At 47.0% G+C, this 22,875-nt stretch overlaps 1 protein-coding gene and 1 long non-coding RNA gene across 8 annotated transcripts in view; one reads left to right on the top strand and one right to left on the bottom strand.

Moving 5' to 3' along the window:
- Positions 1–11,138, top strand: part of ESR1 (estrogen receptor 1) — a 427,341-nt gene extending 416,203 nt beyond the window's left edge. For all 7 annotated transcript variants that reach the window (XM_059176760.1, XM_059176756.1, XM_059176758.1 and 4 more), the window contains 2 exons: positions 2,226–2,409; positions 6,599–11,138. In XM_059176760.1, coding sequence (XP_059032743.1) covers positions 2,226–2,409; positions 6,599–6,839 — 425 coding nt within the window. In that variant the 3' untranslated portion in view covers positions 6,840–11,138. The remainder of the gene's footprint in view (positions 1–2,225; positions 2,410–6,598) is intronic.
- LOC131833452 (uncharacterized) lies at positions 7,503–16,146 on the bottom strand. The gene is made up of 3 exons (XR_009354475.1): positions 14,170–16,146; positions 12,448–12,600; positions 7,503–7,590 (listed from the first exon to the last, which is right to left on the bottom strand). It is a non-coding gene; the product is annotated as an uncharacterized LOC131833452 (long non-coding RNA).
- Positions 16,147–22,875: the final 6,729 nt, after the last annotated feature.

The raw sequence follows: 22,875 nt of genomic DNA, 5'->3' as shown, positions 1-22,875 counted from the left end.
CCATCCAGATGCAGGGCTGTGGGGAGACATGACACTTGGATGTGTGTGATGACAGAAAGGGAAGTGGGAGGTGGGGGTGGAGGGGCTCCGAGGTGCCTTTGACCTCCAACCCGCTGGTGCACCCCTTTCCTGCTCTCCATCGCCTCCAGGCAGACCCCAGGATGCCTGGATGTGCATTTTTCCTAATGGACACTTTCTTTCTCTGTCAACGGTTCACAGGGAACATAGGTAAAGGAATCCAGCAATTTCTTTCTTATTTCACTGCCTGTCTGTTGCTTACTCGTTCTGTGGTCTATTTGCTTTGGCTCAAAGTGCCTCAGGGTACCAAAAGCTACACTATTCTATTCAACTTCATGTAAGCCAAGATCTCAACCATCCTGGTTTTATTGTTGCTGTTTTATTTGTTTAAGTTCAGCTATTTTCCATTCTGGGAAATTACAACTCTGTCTACTTTGGATTCCATGGTGGAGGTATTTCCCCCAGGATCCAATACGGGACACGCTGTGAGCAGTAACTTGTCACCATCACCATATTACCAGTATAAGGTCAGGGATTCATAGATTTGGGTCTTGGTTACCGTTGAGGAACGGGAAGGAAGAGGCGAGAAGAAATCTCTTTAGGAGAAGGCTGGTGGGCCCAATTAACCAATAGAGATTAATAGAGGTTAATATTAACCAACAGAGGTTAAGACCCAAATAAGTGTTTATATACATAAGGTGTTATAAACATATATAAATATGTTTATATATATGTTTATATATTTACATATAAACATAAAGTGCATATAAACATACAGTTTATAGACCAAAAAAAGTGTTTATATACATAAATACATAATGCATCATCTGGAGAAAAATATAGCATCATCTGCACCTTGTAACATGGTACATTCAGGTGGGCCTTATTTCTGGAGTTTTTTCCTGATGGGAAATCCATCCCTGTGGTCCCAAGACTGATCCGTCCTGTCTTCCTCTTGCTCTGAATTGTTCCCATCTTTTTCGTACTCACCTTCCTCTGGTCCTTGCGCTGAGTTCACAACTCTAATAGACTCTTTCAGTCGCAAGGGACGGACATCCCACTCCCACTATCTTAAGTAAAAAGGGAATTTGGGAATGTTAGAAAGGAGACTATGGAAGTTCCAAGGTCAAAGGAAAACAATGTAAGAGTGGGACTTCGTGACTGGAGCCAGGATTCCCCACCTGGCCCCTCCCCACTGCCAGGTAACTATCACCCCTGCTGACTGTGGCTCAAATCAGTTCTGCAGATGGGCGTTCCCCAAGGGCAGGGAGGGGGGCACTATAGGAAAGCCGAATATTCTCCCCCTCCAAGTTCACAACCTAGAGGGAAGAATTTCCGTCTCACAACTTCCATATACAATCCCAGAAAAAGCTCTGATTGTCTAGCTCAGGGCTAATACTGTCCCAAAGAACGAGTGACCTGATAGTCTAATTTTGGTCCTGAGTCTACTGTGGCCCAAGAAGTCAGGTCTGTCACCAGGAGAAAGGCAAGAGCTGGGGGAAAAACAAAACCCAAACATGCCTGGCAGTGAAAAACAGCAGTTCCCAGGGTCCTCTAGAACCTCCCCCCTCCCAAATCATAAACCTTTCAGCTGAGGATGAAAAAGCCCTAAGCCTGACCTGAAACATAACAGCAAATTAGATCCTACCTAGAAAAAAACGACCTGAATCACTGAACAGATCATTTGTCGCTCTCCATGCATCTTACCAGAGTGACACGGGTCTCCTGGGAGTCTCCCTGATAATGACCAGGTGTGGAGTCAGCGTGTGGGGCTTCATTCCCAGCTCAGCTTTGTCCTGAGGACCTCTCTGCCCTTTGGTTTCTTCCTGAGAAAAGGACTAATAATGCCTCTCTCGGGCTGTGGTCGGCGTTAATGGGATAGTTTGTGTGGGTGTCAGGCCCGACAGAGAGGGGGTGGCTGGTGACACCATTACGGCCCCAAGGAAACAGTGACTTTCCTGGGTATCTTGATGATAAATCCTGGAAGTCGGCTCCACACAGGAGGCCGGATGGGTTTCTTGGTCCTCTCAGACATGTATATTGATTAGGAATTTTGTAGGGTTGCTTAGAACAAACTTCCCCACTGCTGTGCAGGGTTGTGGGGCAGGGGAAGGGGAAGGTGCTGGCTGGGCATCGGTCCCACGCACGCCGCCAGTCTCCTAGACCTCATCCTCTTTCTCTGTCTCTCTCTCTCTCTGCACACGCAGGAGTGTACACATTCCTGTCCAGCACCCTGAAGTCTCTGGAGGAGAAGGACCATATCCACCGTGTCTTGGACAAGATCACAGACACCTTGATCCATCTGATGGCCAAAGCGGGCCTCACTCTGCAGCAGCAGCACCGGCGTCTGGCCCAGCTCCTCCTCATCCTCTCCCACATCAGGCACATGAGGTGAGGCGTCCTAGGGTTCCCCACAGGAGCACCAGAACAGGAGCCCTCAAACATGTTACCGCTGGGCCGGAGAGTGCCGGTGCCTGAAGGCAGATAGCCCTCTTGGCACAAGTTCCCGGCATGTGAGGGGCGTGAAGGTGAGGGCAGAGGAGGCCGTCTGGCTAGGGCATGGGGCAGACGGAGAGCTTTCCTAGAGGAGGTGACATTTGTGCTCAGTTGGAAGCCTGCCCAAGGCCCCGTGGGGGGAGGGGTGGGCAATGTGTGGGTTGCGGGAGCACGGCAGTGTTTTTGGTCATTCACTTTGTCCCACCAATCAAGGCCAGTCTGTGAGCACACCTGTCCTCCGGAGGCCCTGGGCGCCTCCCTTATGGCTCCTGCATCGTATTCCCCCAACGCACACTTAGAAATTCTGAGAGACTCTCCGTCCCTAAGCCTCGTGCCTCAGAGGGTCAACAGTGATCCCTCCATTCCTCTCAGACCCCTTCTGGCCACCCCTCCCTGCTGCTGCCCACATCCCCGCCAGCGTTCCTTCTGGATTTCTACCGTGGCCGCCCGATGCACCTCCCTGCCTTCCGTCTTGACCCCCCGAACCCATCCTCCACATCAGAGCCAGAGTGGCCAGCTAATACCACATCGGCTCACGTCATTCCTTTCTTTAAAACCCCGAAGTAGCTCCCCATTGCATTAGTCTCTTTATTTTGCTCATATAACTTGTGCTCTAACCCTACTTAACTTCCGAGGGCTTCCTGAGAGTCTGAGCCCTGGCCGTAAGTGACTGTTCTCTGACTCATGGGCGGGCTGCAGGTTGGCTGGCAGCTCTGTCCACCCCCGCTGGGTCCACTCCCACATCTGTGCGGCGGCTGACGGAGGCCGGGCACAGCTGGGAGACTCCAGGTTGGCAAGGCGACTCTGCCTCCGGGGGTCTTTTAGCCTCCTTGTTCCTGCGGGTTAGCTGGGACATACTCTTCTCATAGTGATGGCAGAGGTCCAAGGGAGCAAGCCCGTGAGGGCAAGTTCATCGTCTTTTAGTTGAGTCACATCGATTAGTGTTCCACGGCCAGCAAGTCACACAATGACGCTTAAAGTCAAGATCATGGGCATGTGGCACGCGGAATGGGTTTTTGTGAATGTAAGCTAATCCATCATGGCTTGGGTGCTCTTTCCAGGGAGGGTCTCCGGAGCCCTCACCCAGTTGGAATTTGCACCTTCTTCTTCCCGATTGCTGCTGCCCATTTTATTTCGCTCTCTGCCCTGGTTAGACTAGAAACTCTGTAAGGCGGTTACTGCAGCCCATCTTGGATCATCTGTGCACCCAATACCACCTAGCTTGGTGCTTGGCACATAGGAACCACTCCATGGATATTTTGCATAGGAGTTAAGGAAGAATATTAGCAAAGGAAATGGAGCCTTTCTGTGCCAAAAGGAGAAAGCGGTCTTATTTCCATTTCAAATAGTCCTGTAGAGTGGCTGGCCAGGAGCTTAGTGGATACTATTCCCAGGAACAGAACTCAGCCTGTGGGGCAGAGATAAAGAAAGTAGAGAAAAAAAGAAAAAAGAAAAAATTCTTTACTCCAGAAAGGCCATAAAAATGAGGAGACGTGATGAGACTAGGAATCAGGTACCCATGCGGGATGAAGTTTGTGTGGCTTACACCCAGACCCTAGAAACGGAAATGAAATTTCTTTTCTTAGTGGCTGTGAGGGAAGAGCCAAGGTGTCTGGAGGGTTGGCTTACATTTTAAGGGGCTTTCAAACCTTGAGATGATGCATCAAGTGGCAAGAAGCTTGTCCTATCAAAGTCCCAAGAGTCCCCCTCCCTGGAGAGAACCCTGAAAACTGGCAGCTTCTGGGAAAAAAAAATGTATCTTATTTTTCTCTGTATCCCTCACAGTCCCATTTTATGTATTGTGTAGGCTCAACATTATTGCTGAGTGCATGAATCTGTGAGTAAATGGGTGAATGAGAATGACTCAACTATTTTTCCTACGCTGTGAATTCAAAATTCCTGTTTGATGACTTCCACTTGCCAAAGTTCGAGAGAGAGAGTGATTGAAGTCTCTGTTTCTCAGGGACTTCCTGCGTATCTGGTGTCATAAACAGAGGACTCACCTTGGCCAGGTAGAGCGGGGAACTGCATTTAGAGTACACATTTCCAGTCCTTTCCCCTCTGTTGTTTTTATGAATATTACAAAGAGGGGAGCAGGGGGTGTGTCAGAATAACAGTCCTCTCCTAGATTTCCCCTTGAAGAAATGTATTCGCTTTTACTCGGGGCTAGGAAGGTCCAAGACATCGTAGAAACCGTATTGCAGATGAAGGTTTTTATTTGCTGGTAGGAATTGCTGAATTTTCAAATCTGTCCACTGCTTTTCAGCAGTAGCAAACCTAATTAGTTAAAACCCCAGTATATCTTCACTAAATTTATAGGGCTCTGGTCGTTTTATTGGTAATGTATGACACAGGGCAGCAGCAGTGCAAGAACTCTCTAGAGTTTGCTTGAATTGTGTGAAAAGCTGAAAAGAAGCTGCTCTTCTAGTGAAAGCTGTGAGCATATTCTTTCTCTCTCACTGGGGTGCATGCGTGTACACACACACACACACACACACGATAATGTTTTGGTGCCTTGTTACATCCAGCCTAAATCACAGGACTCTGTTTTATTAAGTTTGGCCCAAGCCATATGTTGTTACTCAGAACACCAGATTTTTTGTGACTATGAATGGTATTCATTAGGTTGCACAAGCAAGACAGTGTGAGATCCAGCGGGCACTTCACATTAACAGCATTTTAAGTGAAAAACAAACAAACAAACTCCACTTAGATATGTAATTAGGTTGTAGTGTTGTAAGACCTGAACAGTCTGATGTTGGATTTTCATGGCCTGTTTCCAGCTTGTGCTGACTCTTCCCCTACCAAAATAGGCAACTATTTTCCAGGGCACTCTTTTGGTCCCGTTTCCTCATGATACATAATTCTTTTTAAAATATCTCAAGATCGATAAGAGCTGCTCTATGTCTTTTCCATGGGTGGCGGGTGGGGAAAGAGCAGAGCTGTGGCTTGGGGAAGATGGGGAGGACAGAGGTTAAAAGAAGAAATGCCATTTACCCACATTTCCCTGTGTCCATTTGTCCCTGTTGTCTGAGTATCTAGCACATTCTTGGCACTGCTGTAGGCCCACAGGGTAGGCACATCGCTGCCCCGCAGGGAGCTTGCCCTGACTGTACTGGTGTATGCGAGTGCGGCAAGAATAAGCCTGCGTGTGTCCGGAGAGGAATTTCAGGTTGTCCTGGCACTGGGAGGAAAACAGAATAAATGTTAGAGGACAGCCAAAGCCATAGACAGGGCCTTGAAGTCACTACGACTGTGGCAGCAAAAGATCTTTCAGAGGAGGCAGCATTTGAAGGTTTGGGGAAGGAGGCCCCAGGCAGAGGAGGCAGCGAGTGCAGACACCCGTATCTGGAACTGAAGAACTCAGTTTCTTCCAGCTCCTTCTTTAAAAGCTCAGTTACGTTTTTCTTTCTAGCACAAAAGCCGGCTGGGCTAAAAAGCATAAGCCAGGGGAGAAGGGCAGGGGGAGCTCTGAGAGTTCGGCAGAAGCTCCATCACTTAGACCTTGCAGTGCATGAAAGAAATTTAGATCTTATTCTGATTAATGAGCAAACACCTAGAACGTCTGAAACAAGGAAGTCCTTGAACTGTTTTCTGCATTTATTTATTTATTTTTAAGGTTTTATTTATTTGATACAGAGATAGTACAAATAGTGAGAGCAGCAGGCAGAGGGAGAAGGAGAAGCAGCCCCCCCCAGCCCCCCCCCCCCCCCCAGCAGGGAGCCCGACATGGGGCTCGATCCCAGGACCCTGGGGCCAAGACCTGAGCTGATGGCAGCCGCTAAACCGACTGAGCCACCCAGGCTACTCCTGTTTTTTTGCATTTTAAAAAATTCCCACCTCCATGGCTGTCTGGTCCCTCTTCTCTTTTTAGATGGGATGCTACTAGAGGGGAAGAGAACCTCAAGTGAGTCAGGGGAAGGCAGCCACCTGCACGGCAGATCCTGAAACGGCTCTTTAAAGGGCGAGAAAGGTTGGCAGGTGTCTTTGGAGTTTGCCTCCCTCGCCCTTGGTGGGGGTCGCAGCGGGGCCTAGAGCTCGGGTCGCGCTAACGTGGTCCTCCCCGTGTCTCCCGCCCCCGCAGCAACAAAGGCATGGAGCACCTCTACAGCATGAAGTGCAAGAACGTAGTGCCTCTCTACGACCTGCTGCTGGAGATGCTGGACGCGCACCGCCTGCACGCCCCCGCCGGCCGTGGGGGCGGGAGCGCGCCCATGGAGGAGATGAGCGAGAGCCAGCTGGCCACCACGGGCGCCACTTCGTCACATTCCCTGCAAGCCTATTACATCACCGAGGAGGCGGCGAGCTTCCCCTCCACGGTCTGAGAGCTCCGGGGCCACCCCGAGGTCCTGAGAATCCCCGCGGCCTTTTACCCACGTCGTACTTGGCGATCGCAGAGTCCCGCGCCCGCACTCACTCCAGCTCGCACCCGCCACCGTGGCTTTCTGATATATGAGTGGCCATTTGTTTGCTTGCTCAGTGCTTAGTGGCACGCCTTCTTTGGGGGACAGCCAAAGGGATTCCAGGGCTAAATTCTTGGACTCTCTCTCTCTCTCTCTTCTCTCTTTGCTACATTACTAAGCATGAGGATTCTGTAGCTTTCCATGACCAAACTCAGTCTAGGCGCTGGGACTGGGTGACTGTGCATTTAAGCTACTTGTTGAGACCCAGACCTGGAGAGTGGACGTTTCATCTCTGTGAAGTGCCTCTTAGTGGATCTAAGAAAAAGCCACAGGAGAGACTTGAAAGTGGCTCCTTTCCTTGCTGACTTGGAGAGAGCGAGGTCAAGGGTTCATTATGGCATTGTCCTGTATTCCTATAGCAACGTATCATTTTATTAAAGTAATACCTTAAAGCTTTTGCTCTGTTGCATGGCTGGAGCCGAATATTCAGTGATTGTCTACTCATTTGCCCTATAGGAATACAAGATGCCCACAGAGGAGGAAGGCCCCCTAATTGTCAAAACTCTGTCGGTTTGATACGCTGCGCCTTGAGCTGCTGCATGTTCTTACACTGGTTTTTTGAGAACACTACATGCGGGGCCTGGATTCCAGTTAATTCTTGCTTCCCATGGACCTATGGGAAACACCAAGTTGGTCGCAGTTAATTCACCTCCACATAGACCAGTTTCCTTCTAAGGGATAAATTATTGGGGTTTGTTTTTTGCTTTCAATTTATGAAAGAAAGCCTTCTTCCGCCAGGACTTGCCCCACCCATCAGCTTCAGGCCCTGTTCTCCTGTGGTCTCACACTCACCAGCAGAGGGCGCGCTGCTCAGATCTTCCTGGTGTGTAACTTAACACAGAGTAAATTCATCACAGGTAGTAGTGCCCAGCGTATGACCAAGGGCAGTTTAAATCAGTGGGCACCCTGGTGACACTCTTAGCGCTGGGACACTTGGAGCAACAGTGAATGTGTATGATCATTGGAAATATTAGAGAACAGGAGGAGAATAGGGCAGCAACCCGAGAAAACTGAAGGTTCATGGTGACCCTGCCTCGGGCTGTAGCTCTACCCAGGAGTGCCCCTGGCAGGCCCTGTGGGCACAGTGGGGCTGGGATCCATGGGTGGCCCTTCTCTTCTCACCACCCTGACTGGAAGGAACAGCAGTAAACAGCTGTGTTCTTCCTGTTGGTTGGCCCAGCACACGACTGACTGGGGCTAGAAAGCACGGAATGGAGGCTCACTCCTCAGGCTGCCTGGGACCTGGTCAGACTCTACTCGTTCTTGGTCGTTTAGAGCTCATCCAGAAACCAGGGTTTGGCCTTGGGGAAAAAAACTCCCCCGAAGCTCATTTCATTAAACTTCATAAGCCAAGAAAGCAAGACTAGAATGGGGAGCTGTAGGAATCCTTTGACCTGCAGGCTAAACGAGAAAGGCTCAGTCCAGCCACAGGGCAGCCTACCCTAGGCCTTTGCTTCCCCAGAGCAACTAGGGTGTATCTCTTCTTCTCAGCCAAAAAGTAAGTCTGGTTTCCTCCGGTGACCTCATTGTCTATAATTCAAACCCCACTGAGAAGTGATGTGTTAGCCAACGACCCAGTCAAGCTTCTAGGACTTCTCTTGGGATGCCTATTTCGAAAAGTAGATTTCACTCATTTTTGATTACTTAGTAAGTGAGCACCAAAGGACTGGGAACCTGGGAGGGCCAAAAAATAAAAAAAGTTTTTTTTCATATATGTGCATCTGAATTTAGGAGCAATTTTGTGTATCTGCAGTTAAGAACGTGTTTAGAACATAATTCTTTTGTTGTTGTTTTGTTTAAGAAGCACCTTATATAGTATAATATATATTTTTTTTGAAATTGCAATGCTTTATCAGACAATTGAATGTAGTAATTCCGTTCTGGATTTAATCTGACTGGGTTAAACATGCAAAACCAACGAAAAACATTTAGTTTTTTTTGTATAGCTACCTTGTCATGTATGGAGTCATTGATACCTAGGGCCTGGTGATTATTCATTTAAATGAAGATCACATTTCATATCAACTTTTATATCCACAGTAGACAAAATAGCACTAATCCAGATGCCTATTGTTGGATATCGAATGATAGACAATCTTATGTAGCAGAGATTATGCCTGCAAAGGAAAATTATTCAGGGCAGCTAATTTTACTTTACCAAAATATCAGTAGTAATATTTTTGGACAGTACCTAATGGGTCAGTGGGTTCTTTTTAATGTTTATACTTAGATTTTCTTTTAAAAAAAGAAAAACAGACAAAAAAATTCTAGTACTATAGATGATGTAATACCAGCTAAATCCAAACAATAATAAAGTGGAGGGTTTTACATTATTCATCTAATGTGTTTGTATTCATGTTAAAGATACTACTACCTTTGAGATGGGCAGAGAACACCAGATGGTTGGAATGTTAGCCCAGGAAAATTCAAATAATTTTAGAAATCTCTTTTCATTCTTCTTTGAAGCGCCACTATTGGACAGCTGACACTTTGCAGCTGATACTGCTGTTGGGGGTAGGGAACGTGCTTCTCTCCCCCCCCACCCCCACCCCCGCCATGCTGAGGCAATTTAAGTTTTGAAAGATATAATCAACCTGGGCGTTAGGGTAGGGTGGGGAAGTAGGTTCAGGAATTTCGAGAGTGGGAAATACAGTAATAAGAGCTTTGCAAGTATTTTGAGGCACATGGATACTGGTATTTGGGGTTTGCACCAGGCTTCTGTACCCCTCTTGTGCCCTGTGAACTACGGATGGTAGCCATTTCTAAAATGGCATCTGGAGTTCTATGGAAGACCAGGCATCGTCCACTGGACAGTCTAAGGAATAGCTAGCAATCTGAGTTTCTTTTGGCCCTTGCTTAGCTCTGGGCTTGCTGTGATGATTCTGGAAGGCTGATGTGCAACCATCAGAGAAGCTAGTTCATCCAAAGAGAAGACTCTACAGAGGTTGCAAAATCCAGCCCCAAAGGAAGTAGAGTCATTGGTTAGAGTTTCCTCTGAACCTTGCAAGGCTATCTAACCATGCCGTATCCCATGCCTTTTTGTGGGCTGATCAAATAACGGACTTCTTGATCATTTACTCTCGATCACATGAAGGTGTTCTTACATTAAAATCTTATACACTGAAATGGCCACTGATTTAGGCTGTTGGTTTAGAGTACCCCTACATGAAACCAATGCATATCCCTTCCTATTCATATTTTCCCACTCTGAGATGGACTGTGGATGCTGGGAATGATCACTAGGACTGTAGTAGTAGCTAATGTTCACAGGCAAATCCGCTTTGGGAAACGAGTTACTCGGAAGGCAGTTAGAATCGTAGAGTAGTTTGTGAGGCAATCCTGCTTCCCTTCGGTGCAAGGCTTGGGAGGACAATCCAGATTACACCGCACACTTCCTAGGTGAACTCCCTGAAAACTTACTCGCAGCTGGAGCAAAGAAATTCAACTGTGGTCCCAAATATTCATCTTTTCATTAGTGTGATTCCTCTGTTTCTGGCCGCATCTCCTTCTCATTTGGGTTAAAGTGAGTGTGGCCTCTTTCTATGTCGTTTGTCATTGTTTTCTAAGTAACCGCTGGCTCTACTTTGGCACTTCAATTTTGCACTGTCTTTCAGAGGTTCAAGGACAATTTCTCTTCTTCTTCTTTTTTTTTTTGCATCCAAATGTGCCTGAACTTTTAAAATATGTAAATGCTGCCATATTCCAAATCCATCTTCAGTGTGTTTGTATAGAGCTGTGTACCCTGGAAACAACATACAGCCCCATGAGTAGGTGCCTGAGATGTGGACCCCTTTGCATTTACAGAGAGGTCATTGGTCATAGAGACTTGAATTAATAAGTGAAATTATGCCAGTTTATGTTCTCTCACAGCTTATAAACAATGCTTTTTGTGCACAACATACTCTTCAATGTAGAGCTCTTGTTTTATGGGAAAAGGCTTATATGCCAAATTGTGTCTGATGGTTTAATATGCCTTTTCGCAGATGCATACTATTACTGATGTGATTCTGTTTTGTTGCAGCTTTGCTTTGTTTAATGAAACACACTTGTAAACCTCTTTCGCACCTTTAAAAAGTAAGGAGTCCAGCGGGATGCTCAAGCACTTGTAAACAATTTTCTCAATCTATTTGATGTTCAAATAAAAAATTAAACAAATGTCAACCGGCTGGGTTTCTGTAAACTCCCTTCATGCTAATGGTTTACCACTGATTGCCTCAAACCAAGGTGGTGGAATGCGGGAATCGCGAAGATCATTCTGATGCCAGGCTCCTCCCCCCGCCCCGCCCCCTGGCCACCGGGGGACAGGAGGAAGTGTGCGGACGTTGGAGGCCAGCAAACCTGGCCTCATTTCCTGGTTCTACCACAGACAAGGCTTATGATCGCTGGCAATGAATTTTTCAGAGCCTCCCCTTCCTTGTCAACAAAATGGTGACAGTAACACCTAATTCACAGGGTGGTTTTGAGGATTGCATGAGGTGCTTTCATTCTGTATGTGTCTCCACAGTCTCTTTGTCCCTTACTATCCTTCTCTGAATACCAAGGAATGCGGTTGTCTTCATGTGCCGTGTGTTATTTCCAGGGGTCTCCAGCTTTGAGGAGAATGGTTTGCGATCTGTGTGTCAAGGCTGGAATGGGGACTAAAGATAGATTCTACGCACGAACTGGCTCCAGATCATAGTCTCCAATATGACACATTCTTAAGCCTTTAACGGACCTTTAAATTAAGACTTGCCATATTTAGATTTGTTTCTCCCCAAATACAGAATATATACCTCAGGGGAGCAAATGTTCACAATTTGTATTATTTACACCACAGGCTATGTGCATTAAAAAGCTCGTTTTATGTTCACATTCATGGTTGCTTAAAATTGCAAGATTTAGGGCTACCACCAAATAAGTAGTGCTAAGTCCAGGCAAGCGATGGTCACTCAAGACAGAGATACGCTTTCTACCGGAACTGCCTGCAGACGATCTGGGACACCTGGTTGAAAGTACAGGTGATGTGACTTCCCTTTAGCAGGAGTTTCCTCTGTGTGGATGAGATAACCCCTAAGCCAAAATGTGTTGCACATAAGGAATGATGTTTGATTTTCCTTTCCCCCGGCGTTGCAGCACATGCACATTCTCACACAGAAAAGTCCCATTTACTGGGTGCTTCACAATGCAACATACTAGCTCTGTACAAATTTTTCTAGGTAATCTTTTTTTTTTTTTTTTTTTTTTTTAAAGATTTTATTTATTTACTTGAGAGAGAAACAGTGAGAGAGAGCATGAACGAGGAGAAGGTCAGAGAGAGAAGCAGACTCCCCATGGAGCTGGGAGTCCGATGCGGGACTCGATCCCAGGACTCCAGGATCATGACCTGAGCCGAAGGCAGTCGTCCAACCAACTGAGCCACCCAGGCGTCCCTTTCTAGGTAATCTTTATCTAGTTAGGATATGAGGGTAGATATGTTACGGTCCTTACTTACCAGGGAGGAAACCGAGAACGCAGTTAAGTAAGGTTTCCGCAGTATCAGAAATCTCAGGAATGGCAGACATCTGATCACTTCTCCGGACTGTAAACATGACTCCCATTTCAGAAACTGGGTTTGAGGTTCTTGGAAGTTAAAGCCATATAACATCTGTGAAAAAAATTTTAAAGATTTATTTATTTATTAGAAAGAGAGAGAGCGTGCGCAGGTACGCGTGTGGCACGGGGAGGGACAGAGGTAGAGGGGGAGAGGGTCCCAAACACTGTCACCACTGAGCACGGAGCCCAATGCTCCATCTCATGACCCCTAGATCATGATCTGAACCGAAACCAAGAGAAAAAGGCTTAACCCACTGAGCCACTCAGGCGCCCCAATACATGTGAAATTTTAATCAAGATCAGAGAATGTGCTAATTTTTTATTTAACCAAGTTGACATTTTATGAGTAGAAAAATTCACATGAACTTTTAAGGCAAAACATGAGTCTTAGGGCATTTTGGACAGGAAGCTTAATGCTATGTCCCTCAAGTTCTGAAAAAAATGTGTCCCCCTCCCTTTCCGATGGGTGGCCCTTGGACAGCAGAGCCTGCGAAGCACTTCTTTTGCCACCGTCCCTGACACTTACTGCCAGAGCTTTTTGATTTCTGAGGTTGTACCAGGCACACCGTCCTGCCCCTGGTTTCTGCCAGGAATGGCGGGGGAGGAGTGATTTTCCTCTGCACCTTGGCACCAGGGGGAGAACTATTTCTAGCTGATGACCCGAGACCTTGAGGTCTGAGGCAGCGGGCACCCCACCAGAAGTGGGGCTTTCAGAGGGGACCGTACCTAGGTGAGGCTCACTCCCTTTCTTTGTCACAAGACCAGCACCTAGCTCATGGCCCAGGAACAAGACCATGGCCTTCAGCCAAGGCACTTAGTGTCTGGGTAGAAGGGACAAAACAGTGGCTCTCATCCCAATTAGATGAAAGACAAGAGAAAAAAAAAAAACCTGAAGCAAGGAAGCCTTTGGGAAAACATTTTCTAAAGTGATTTTGAAACGGGGGGGGGGGGGGGAGCTTCAGTGGCCAGACAACTACGGAGCAGAGGAAAAGAGTCCAAAGTGGCCGGTTCTGGACTCTTGGCCATGAGCCAGTCACTCAGAAGGCCGCGAGATAGCACTCTGCATGACTTTCTGGACTCCATGCCCTGCTAGGCCTTTCCGCAGCACTCGACCTGTCAGCAGATGCCTTTTTATCAAGACATCAAAAACTGTGAGAAAAGCCAATGAAAGGTTTGTGAGCTGATAAATATTTTTTATGGGATGACTGAATGCTTGAGTTCATCCCAGGCTCAACAGAGTTTCAGCCATGAAGGTTCTTGAATATTTCCCCATTTACAACCAGAAAAAACACGTGGGAATCCCGAGGATGCCTAAACCCAGGCTGGGGATGGGGCAGGAACAACAAGAGGTTGTGGTCACAGGAGGGAATCCTGTCACTGCCAGCGGCAGCTGCCTTGTGTGTCATCCTAGTGCCTCAAGGACACCAGGTGCAGCTGGCTTTCTGGGGTTCAACCATACCAGGGAAGCTTGTCCTTCAATATGAAGGAAAGGGCTGAATGTGTGATGCCGGAACTGCCCCCTGCTTCATGGGAGATGGATTATAAACCAGAGCAAATCATCCATTCACTTATTTTTGAATGTATTATTAAATGCTGAAAAATGGCTCTTAACAGTCCTTACCATAGGGGCACCCAGGTGGCTCAGTCAGTTCAGCGTCTACCTCCTGATCTCAGCTCAGGTCTTGATCTCTGGATCATGAGTTCAAAGCCCCACGATGGGCTCCGTGCTAGGCATGGAGCCTACTTAAATGAAACAAACACACAAAACAATCCTTATAATCAAATCCATTCTTGAATGCGAAAAATAAAATGTGTAAAAAGAAAAGCTTTAGTGGATTTATGGGGGAAAAAAAAAAAAGCTGGGAGGTTTGCATAGAGAATCTTGTTTTCATTACTTGGCAAGGTTGGTACCAAGCCCTTCTAGCCTAGGATCATGAGACCCTGGATCCAGGAAGAAGAAAGACCTGAATCCCAAGAGAACAGAACCCAAGGCAGCTCCAAGTTTCACACTATGGAAAAAACTGCTAAGCTTTGGACCATGTTTTAAAAAAAATAATAATGGGAAGTCAACATCAGAGAACTTAAAGCAATACAGAGATTATTCATTATTCTCTACGAATGCATAGAGGCAGAAAGATAAAATGGGTTCCCTCTCAAATTTCCTGTGTTCCATTTCCACTAAAATATCCTGACAAGTGGGTCTTCCTGTTCTCCAGCCCCCTACCCCTCTGATACTGGAGATATGCACTCTCTGATGCTGGCAGGGCAGCTCACCCTTGGGGGTACCACAAGGCCACCAGGAGAAGAAACTGCTCAATGAAACCCCAGGGAAGGGGTACCAGGACCTCACAGAATCAAAAGAATCCAAAACCCTGAACAAACAAGGTTTATCACCTGCCTGACTACCATCTGGGTCACCATCTAGGTCTCCGACCTCCCACTCCTGCAGAGCTCTGGGAAGCCAGGGGTGCCCTGTCTTTGCCAGTGGGAAGTCCCCGGCTCTGAGAAAGGAGCTCTGCACAGGGGCCAGAACCCTTGCTCTCCTGATGCCAGCACTCACAGTGGAGGGAACACCAAGGACCCCGGAACCTGGCAGATGCTCCAGCTAGGACACAAACAACGTGATTGCTGACCGGCCAAAGGATTTGCAGAACTTTCTGTGCCTACCACCCAGGAGCGAAGATGTCATTTCCATTCCAAGCAAGAACATTGCAGCCCTCGCCTTACCCCCTCCCTGTCCCCCAAACAAAACCCAACAAATCAACTGGGGGAAAAAAATGAAAGAATGTTCCATGGAAGCCATAGAGGGAGGAACCGCAAAAGGCAGCCAGATTGAGGTACGGGAGGGCTGATCAAGTATTGAGCTACCCCAGCAGGGATGCCATGCTGAGCAATCCTACCAGGACTTGGGAGTCTGACTGGCCCCAGGGTCACGCTGAGAATAGCCCTGCAGCCAGTGTTGTTACTCCTGGGCAACTCCTGGGTGGGCAAGCTTTTCTCCTCCCAGAAAAGTCTGAAAATTAATGTGCGCTCTAGAAACTCTTCCCATAGCTATTTCTGAAATCAGTTTGATGTTAGAGGAAACAATCATCAAATGGCCAGCATATCTGTCCCTTCTTGTCACGCACCATACAGGACACACACGGATGTCTTCAGTCCTCAACAGAACCTCCTGCAGTGGGGACTACCTTGTTCCTCAGGAGGCTAATGAGGACCAGAGAGGTGAGGTAACTTTCCCAGACTACACAGCTAGGAGGTGGTCCAGCTACCGGGTTGAGCTGGCTGGGCCTGTGGCCCTTGAGTCTCTGCTACAGGGGAGCCTCCTTCATAAGACTTGGACACAGAGGACTTTATAAACATCCAGGACCTTCCTTCCTCTATCAGGTTTCCATTCTGATCAGCAGAATCCGTGAGGGTGGTGGAGGACAGGAGGGGCCGAGCCCCACGCCAAGCCCGGCTTAAGGAGGCAGAATGGTTAAGGCAGGTTGTTGATTAGGAACAAATTTTAAGGAAAAAGTCAAGCAAGTGAATCTCCGAAGCCTGTCTCGGGGAGGAAAGGCATATTAGAAGCCGCCCGGGCTTTCCGAGGGGCTGCTGGTGCCCCACCCCCACCACTTCCGGTGGCCCCGCCCCCACCACTTCCGGTGGCCCCGCCCCCACCACTTCCGGTGGCCATGATGTCCCTGATGGACTGATCTCACCCGCAGGTGGAAACTTCTGGAGCAGAGAGTAGTTCAGGAAGCCGAGGTGTTACTTGAGCAAAGGAATCTCACTGGGAGGACCTCTCTCCCAGGAAGGCTCTTCTCTGGGGTTCACTGGATACCCTCCATCAGGGAGTCTCCTCGTCCGAAATTGGGGGCTCGCCCACTGTGGCCCTTCCACCCTGGAACTGGAAGCCACACTAAGTTCACCATCCAGTGCGAAGTCAGCCATGAAGATGGTACTTTTAATAAGCGACCCCCAAACATTTATGCTGAGCATATCTAAATTGCTTTTTAATTAAAAAGCAAATCAAATGTCTCTCAGGCAACAACAGAAGTACCCTTTTGGCTGATTTTAAAATTATCAGTATTACAGCAATTAGGATCTCAAAAACAAATCATGCTCCTTGTCACAATTTAAATAATATACTTCAAATAGTTTCTCCCCCTGATGATTCTATTCACAATGTGAAGCCTTGAATTTCATATATATCTTTCTAAAATTTTCCTTGCCTTAGGCAATTAACATGGGTTTTCTTCCTACAAAAATGGGAAAGTATTTAGACACTATTCCATAGCTTTTTAAAAAAATTTAACATCTTCCTCAATAAATATAGATTAATCTCATTTTAAAAAATAGTTGCATTATAGTAAATATTAGGGATGCAGTCAAATTTATTCAACAAGCCCCATGCTGGCTTTTGGCTGCTAAAGCTAGTGATAAAAGGAAGTATCATTGTCTTGTTCCCTACTGGCATTGGGGCAATTGTCTGGAAGTTGACAAGTAGCTTCCTACTTCACGTTAAAACTACAAAAATGACTCCAGATAGATTAAAAACCTACTGGAAGAAAATGCAAGCAACCATTTTCATAATTTTGGAGAGGAAAAGACCTCCTTACTATAGACTATCCAGAATCTATAAAGGAGAAAGAACCTGTCAGATATGAGGACATAAAAATTAAAATGTTCTGTGTAACTAAAGGACTGTATAACGTCAAGACAAATGATATACAGGGTTATTTATTTCTCTAATATATAAAGCATTCCTCGGAAATGGTAAAAAAGTGAAAGAAAAACAAGAGAAAAGTAGAGGTTATGGAAGACATATGAATAAAAGACAGAGGTAACAAAAACAGAATCATCATATAAACAGGTCACAGAAATGCAAATTTTAAAAACAATGAGCTACTGTTGCCCTCCGTTGGGCAATATTTTAGAAAAGTGGTAACATTTGGTCCAGCTCTTCCAAACTTGTCTGGGGCATGGCACTCACCAGAGAGCTACCGACAAATACTGATCCTCAGGGCTCGTGATTTAATTAGCTTAAGGTGAGGCATGGGATTTTACATTTTTGTCAGTTCCCTGAGAGATTCTAATGTGCAGAATTTAGACATTGATAACTTAGAAATGATTCCCATAACTTAGAAATCACTGCTTTAGATTAGGGGGAGTGGGGAGTGAAAATACTGTTCTCTTCCCCACTGTGGGGGGTGGGGATTGTAAATCACTACAACTTTTCAGAAAATAACCTGGCAAATTTATTGAAATTTACAATGTCCATACCTTTCTGATTCAGAAATTCCACCTAGAACAATGCTTTTACGGAACTAAAGACAGCAATACCCAAAGATATGTATGCAGATACATGCAAGTCAACAGCAGCATGGTTTGACAGGAAAAATCTGGAAGGAACCCACCATTGAAGGAAGATCTTGAGGAGTCCAGTGAAATAAACACGTATGTACTAGGTCTGCGGAACTCTGTTAAGTTAAAAATGCAAGTCACAGAAAAATAAAAATAGAGCTCATCTTTAAAAGCAGTACGTGTGTACTGTTTGAATAACGAAATCAAAAAGCTTAGAAAGGTAACACCAAATAGAGGAATGAGAAGGAGGTCAGAAACTGCTCATTTTTCTTTAGGAAACAGGAAAATCTTTTGTAGTTCAAATGGTTGACTTTAACAATTAGCCTTTAAAGTAGAACTTATAAAAAAGAGAACGAAATGGGGTTTGTCTTTAGATGTATTAAAACTTATAATAGGGGCGCCTGTGTGGCTCAGTCAGTTAAGCGGCTGCTTTTAGCTCACGTCATGATCCCAGAGACCTGGGATCGAGTCCCGCATTGGGCTCCTCACTCAGCGGGGAGCCTGCTTCTCTCTCTGCCTCCTCTGCCTGCCACTCTGCCCGCTTGTGCTCTCTCTAAATCGCTCTGTCAAATAAATAAATAAAATCTATAATAAAGTAACAGATATACCGTGCCAGTCAGTATATTAGTGGTTATATTTATACTATTTACTATATATCTATGTTATATCAATATGTAGTCAGATATAATATAGATATATACATTATAACTTTGTAGTCAGATATAATATGGATATACACATTACGTTTGTAATCAGTTTTTCCATGTAATTCCATATACTGCTACAATTAAGACAGCAATGGAAAGACAGATCAACAGCACACCAGAGTCCAGAAGAAAAATCCAGATTTATGCGAAAACTTATTTGATGCAATGGATAAGTTTGTGGGGGAGGGATGGGAAAATCGCTTATAACGAATGTGGGCTCTGCGGCCAGCGAGAGAGAGTGAACCAGTCCCAAGATGGAGAAATCTGGGGCAGGTGGTGGCCTAGAGCCCAGAGTGGTACATCGCTAATGAGTTTTCAGGTAGCACAGACGTCCTGGACCCGAACCGCACCTGGAGGGCCCTGGCCCGGACAGACCGCACCCCTACAGTTTCCGGTCAACCTGCGAATCCCACGGACGTGGGGAAGGGGAGGGAGGGGAGCTGTGCTGGGGGGGTTGGGGTTGGGGGGACCGCTGGGAACGCTCGGCAGTGTCGACAGCTGCTTGGCAGCCTCACTTTCCGAGCTCAGCAACTGCCTCAAGAATGTGTCCAGCAGGATTCGGGCCTGGGCTTGGAAAGCACATCTGTGAGGCGCCGACCCTACTGTGGGGCAGGAGGACCCGGATTTCTTCTCCACCGCCTGTGGCACTGATACAGTCCGTCATGGGTACCACAGCCTACCAAGGACTGTCTTCTGATAAATGGGAGTTTTTAAATTGTTATGTTCCTGCTCCTGTATTAGGTAACAGGTTTTAAAAAAAAAAAAATGGCAAGGTTGATTTATTTTCCTGTGACCTTTATATTTTAGAAGGATTATACCCCTGTCCCAACTGGCTTCCTCGGCTCCCCAGATTAAATGTTCCTCATGGTTCAGCAAATGGTATGGGGTTACAGCATGTCGCTGTGTTTTTTATTAGCAATTCTCAACTGTCTGACTTCTCGAGCCTTCCAAGATTCTCCTTCCTCAGCAGTTCCAGTGAATTCCTCCAGAGCCTGCCCTTGCCCAGTGTCCTGCCCAGTGGCAGGAAATGCCCCCGATTCACCCGCTCCTTTCACTGACTCGTATGAATGAGGATTCTTCCCCAAATTCAGGCTCCTCTGTGGCATTCCCAAATGGATTCCTGGAAGAGATTTTTAAACTCTGAGGGAGACGTCAGTGAGAAGCCAGGAGCTGAAAAATAAAAGCCATTCCTTTTCAGTTTCATTGTCTCTGGATTAATGGAAGTCTGACAGTCAGCCTCTTATCACAGTGTTTTATTAACTCTAAAACAAAAATGACCACTCTTGGTAAAATGTCCCTTCGCGTCACCTGAACTTGGTGCTGTTCACGACAAACGGCTTCCATGCCCGTCCATCGCCTCCCTGTCCCTGCGTCCGCAGACGAACACTCACGCTCTTCAGAAACACACACGCCACCGTCACATAGATCAGGTGACGAAGAAGCGAAAAGAAGAAATTTGCTGCTAGGAAATGACAAAGACAGATGCAATAGATTTAAGCTCCCCTTTCTCCCCTAAATCAAACACTGTTTCTGTTTGGTTCCCTTCTAGTCTCATTGACCTTGAACCCCGGTTTCAGGCCATCACTGGTGGAGCCAAGTACACATTCTTCCATATTCAAAGGACCTGTGAGGGTTGCACAAGAAGTGATGGTGTCCCTCCTGGCTGAGACCGGCCTCCTGAGCTCTGGCGCAGGTCACGCACCACAGTGGGCATTGGATAAACACCGTGACAGGAAGGGAATGTCCTCTGCCTGGTGTGTCTGGACCTATTCAGGGCGCCCTCCGGGCCTCTTCCTTCTCCACAGTTCCCCGAGGATACATCTGGTGATGCCGGCCCGGTGGGCAGCGGGGAACGAATCCACCCAGTGTGGCTGGTCCCAGGCCCACCCACACCAGCGCCTGGAGACCCTGTGTTTTTGGCCACGATCAGCTTTCAAAAAACAACCTGCTCCACCTCTTTTTGCTTTACAATATCTTCCGTGGCTTGTCAGTAAAGTTCTTTAGCTTTAGTTTCTTAATAATTGGCCCCGGAGCATAGGCTGTAAATCAGTTGACCACAACCTGCGTTTTTGAACAGGAAATCCCAGACCTCAGCTTGCTGAATTTCTCATCCAAGCCTTTTGCAGGTGTCTCTCCTCTCTTCATACAAAAACAAGGGAAGCTGCTGCCGCCCCATTTTGCAGGAGGCAACACTCCTGCTCCCCAGGGGCGGTTTTCCCAAAAGTCTTTCACTCGTCCTTGGAATTCCCGTGAAGTCTCTACTTTTAGGTCTCCAGGCCTTTACTTCTCCATGTTGGCTCTACAGGTTTTCCTCTTTCCTCACCACTTCTAACAGTTCCTGGTTGTCTGCGCAACCTCACCATGTTCCCAGTCGGCCAGTGGCTCTGGGCCTTGCCCCTCCTCGTTCCCCACTCTCGGGATCACCGGCTACCTCCAGGCCATAGCAGGGCCCGTGGCAGTCTTTAACTCCAGAAATGAGGGCCCTTTTGCCCCTTCAATATTCTTTTAAACCCCCTCCTCTTGTCCCCAAACATCCTTTCTTTCTTACCAGGGTTGGCTGGGGTGCAGGTAAGGGTTCTCCTGATGCTTTCCTGTGTCCCCTTTCTCAAGAGGCAGGCAAGAGTGGGAGAGCTCCGAGCAGATGTACAAGCCCCCATTGGTGGCTGGCTTGGTCCTCAAGAGCCTGGTCGTATCAGCCCCTGGGGAAAAGCCAGGACCTCACGGCTTCAATGTTTCCACCCGCCAGGACTTTCCACTTCTGTTCTGTCTCATTGTTGGATGAAGTCTTCAAAAATTAAATAGAAATGCACCTCACCCATCCCTCTGGGTGCTTCACAGGCTTATTTAGAAAGGCACAGAAAGATTAGAAGATTTTTCTTAGTCAAAACTAAACTTTTTTCTCAGCCACATTTAACACTTGATTCTTCGGTGATGGGAGATGCCTCGTCAGTCAAGTAATCATAATGCGGAGAAGCAAGGGCCCTGCCGTCTCTTGGTGCTGGTCTCCATGAGTAATGTCTCATTGTGTGGTGATTTTCCTGAGAGCAGCAACATTTGTCTGTTGTAGGGCTGGACTGCCCCGACCCCACTACTCGGCAGGAGTAGCAGGGAAGTGAGGTAAAAGCGTGGCCCCATCTCCGGAAAAAGTGCCTGCAGCTCATTCTCTGCCACAGCTCACAGCCTTTCCAGAAGCAGGAGGATGGGAAACTTTAACACAGGTTTCTCTTATTTAAAATAAGAATAACTCAACTCTGATCTGTTCCCTCACTGACGTTCTGGGGAAAAGAGATAGGAATCATCTGACAGTAGAAAACAGAATGCTCGGGGCACCTGGGTGGCTCAGTGGTTAAAGCCTCTGCTTTTGGCTCAGGTCATGGTCTCAGGGTCCTGGGATCAAGCCCCGCATCGGGCTCTCTGCTCAGTGGGGAGCCTGCTTCCTCCTCTCTCTCTGCCTGCTTCTCTGCCTACTTGTGATCTCTGTCAAATAAATAAAATCTTAAAAAAAAAAGAGAGAACAGAACGCTCATGTGAGGAAAATTCAGTAGGGGGAAGTCTTGAATATAGTCTAAGAGTGGGCCGCGAAGTCTTCAGGGAGGGTGGCTTTGTGAGTTGAGTCTTATCGGAGAGGATAGAAAGAGTGGTAAGAACAGAACTGTGGAGGTAAGAGGAGATGGGGAAGTTCTTTTCAACAGTCAGGCTACAATCACGTCAGGTGTCTGTTTCTAATGCAAGCCCCCCAGGTCGTACCCCCCAGAGATGGGATGAGAAGGTCTGTAGTGACCCCGGGAACTGGGAGAACTAATAATCCTCAAGGAACCCTAGTTGAGATGTCACTCAGGCTACATCATCATGGAAACCATGGCAGGCAGCTTCAGGTTGAGTACCTCAGTTTGGTTTAGATTCTCCAAGTAGAGCAAGATTTGTGCACTAAATGCCCACAGGAGTAAACTGGGACAGGTAGTGGGCAGAGTTAATAGGCAAATGTAAAAACTGTCTCTTCGTGCTCTTCAAGTGACAGCAACCACGTCACCCCTGCCATGATTGGCATGCAAGAGTATATACCCAAGGCACCAGAGCTTTCCATGTTCAAGGGAAGCCTGAAACCTGGGCTTTATATAAATCCTCCTCTACCAGTTATTAAAGGATGGATTAAAAGTCCATGAGCACCAAGCAATTCCACGATGGCCGCTGGCTGGCAAGATCGGAGGGGCAGAATAAAATCTTATTATATTCGGACTTGAATGGTGGATGAAAACTCTATTTCTTCTAGCAGG

Source organism: Mustela lutreola, chromosome 6 (assembly GCF_030435805.1).
Source record: "Mustela lutreola isolate mMusLut2 chromosome 6, mMusLut2.pri, whole genome shotgun sequence".
In the NCBI taxonomy this organism is placed as follows: Eukaryota; Metazoa; Chordata; class Mammalia; order Carnivora; family Mustelidae; genus Mustela; species Mustela lutreola.
This window is presented reverse-complemented; position numbering and strand designations above follow the sequence as displayed.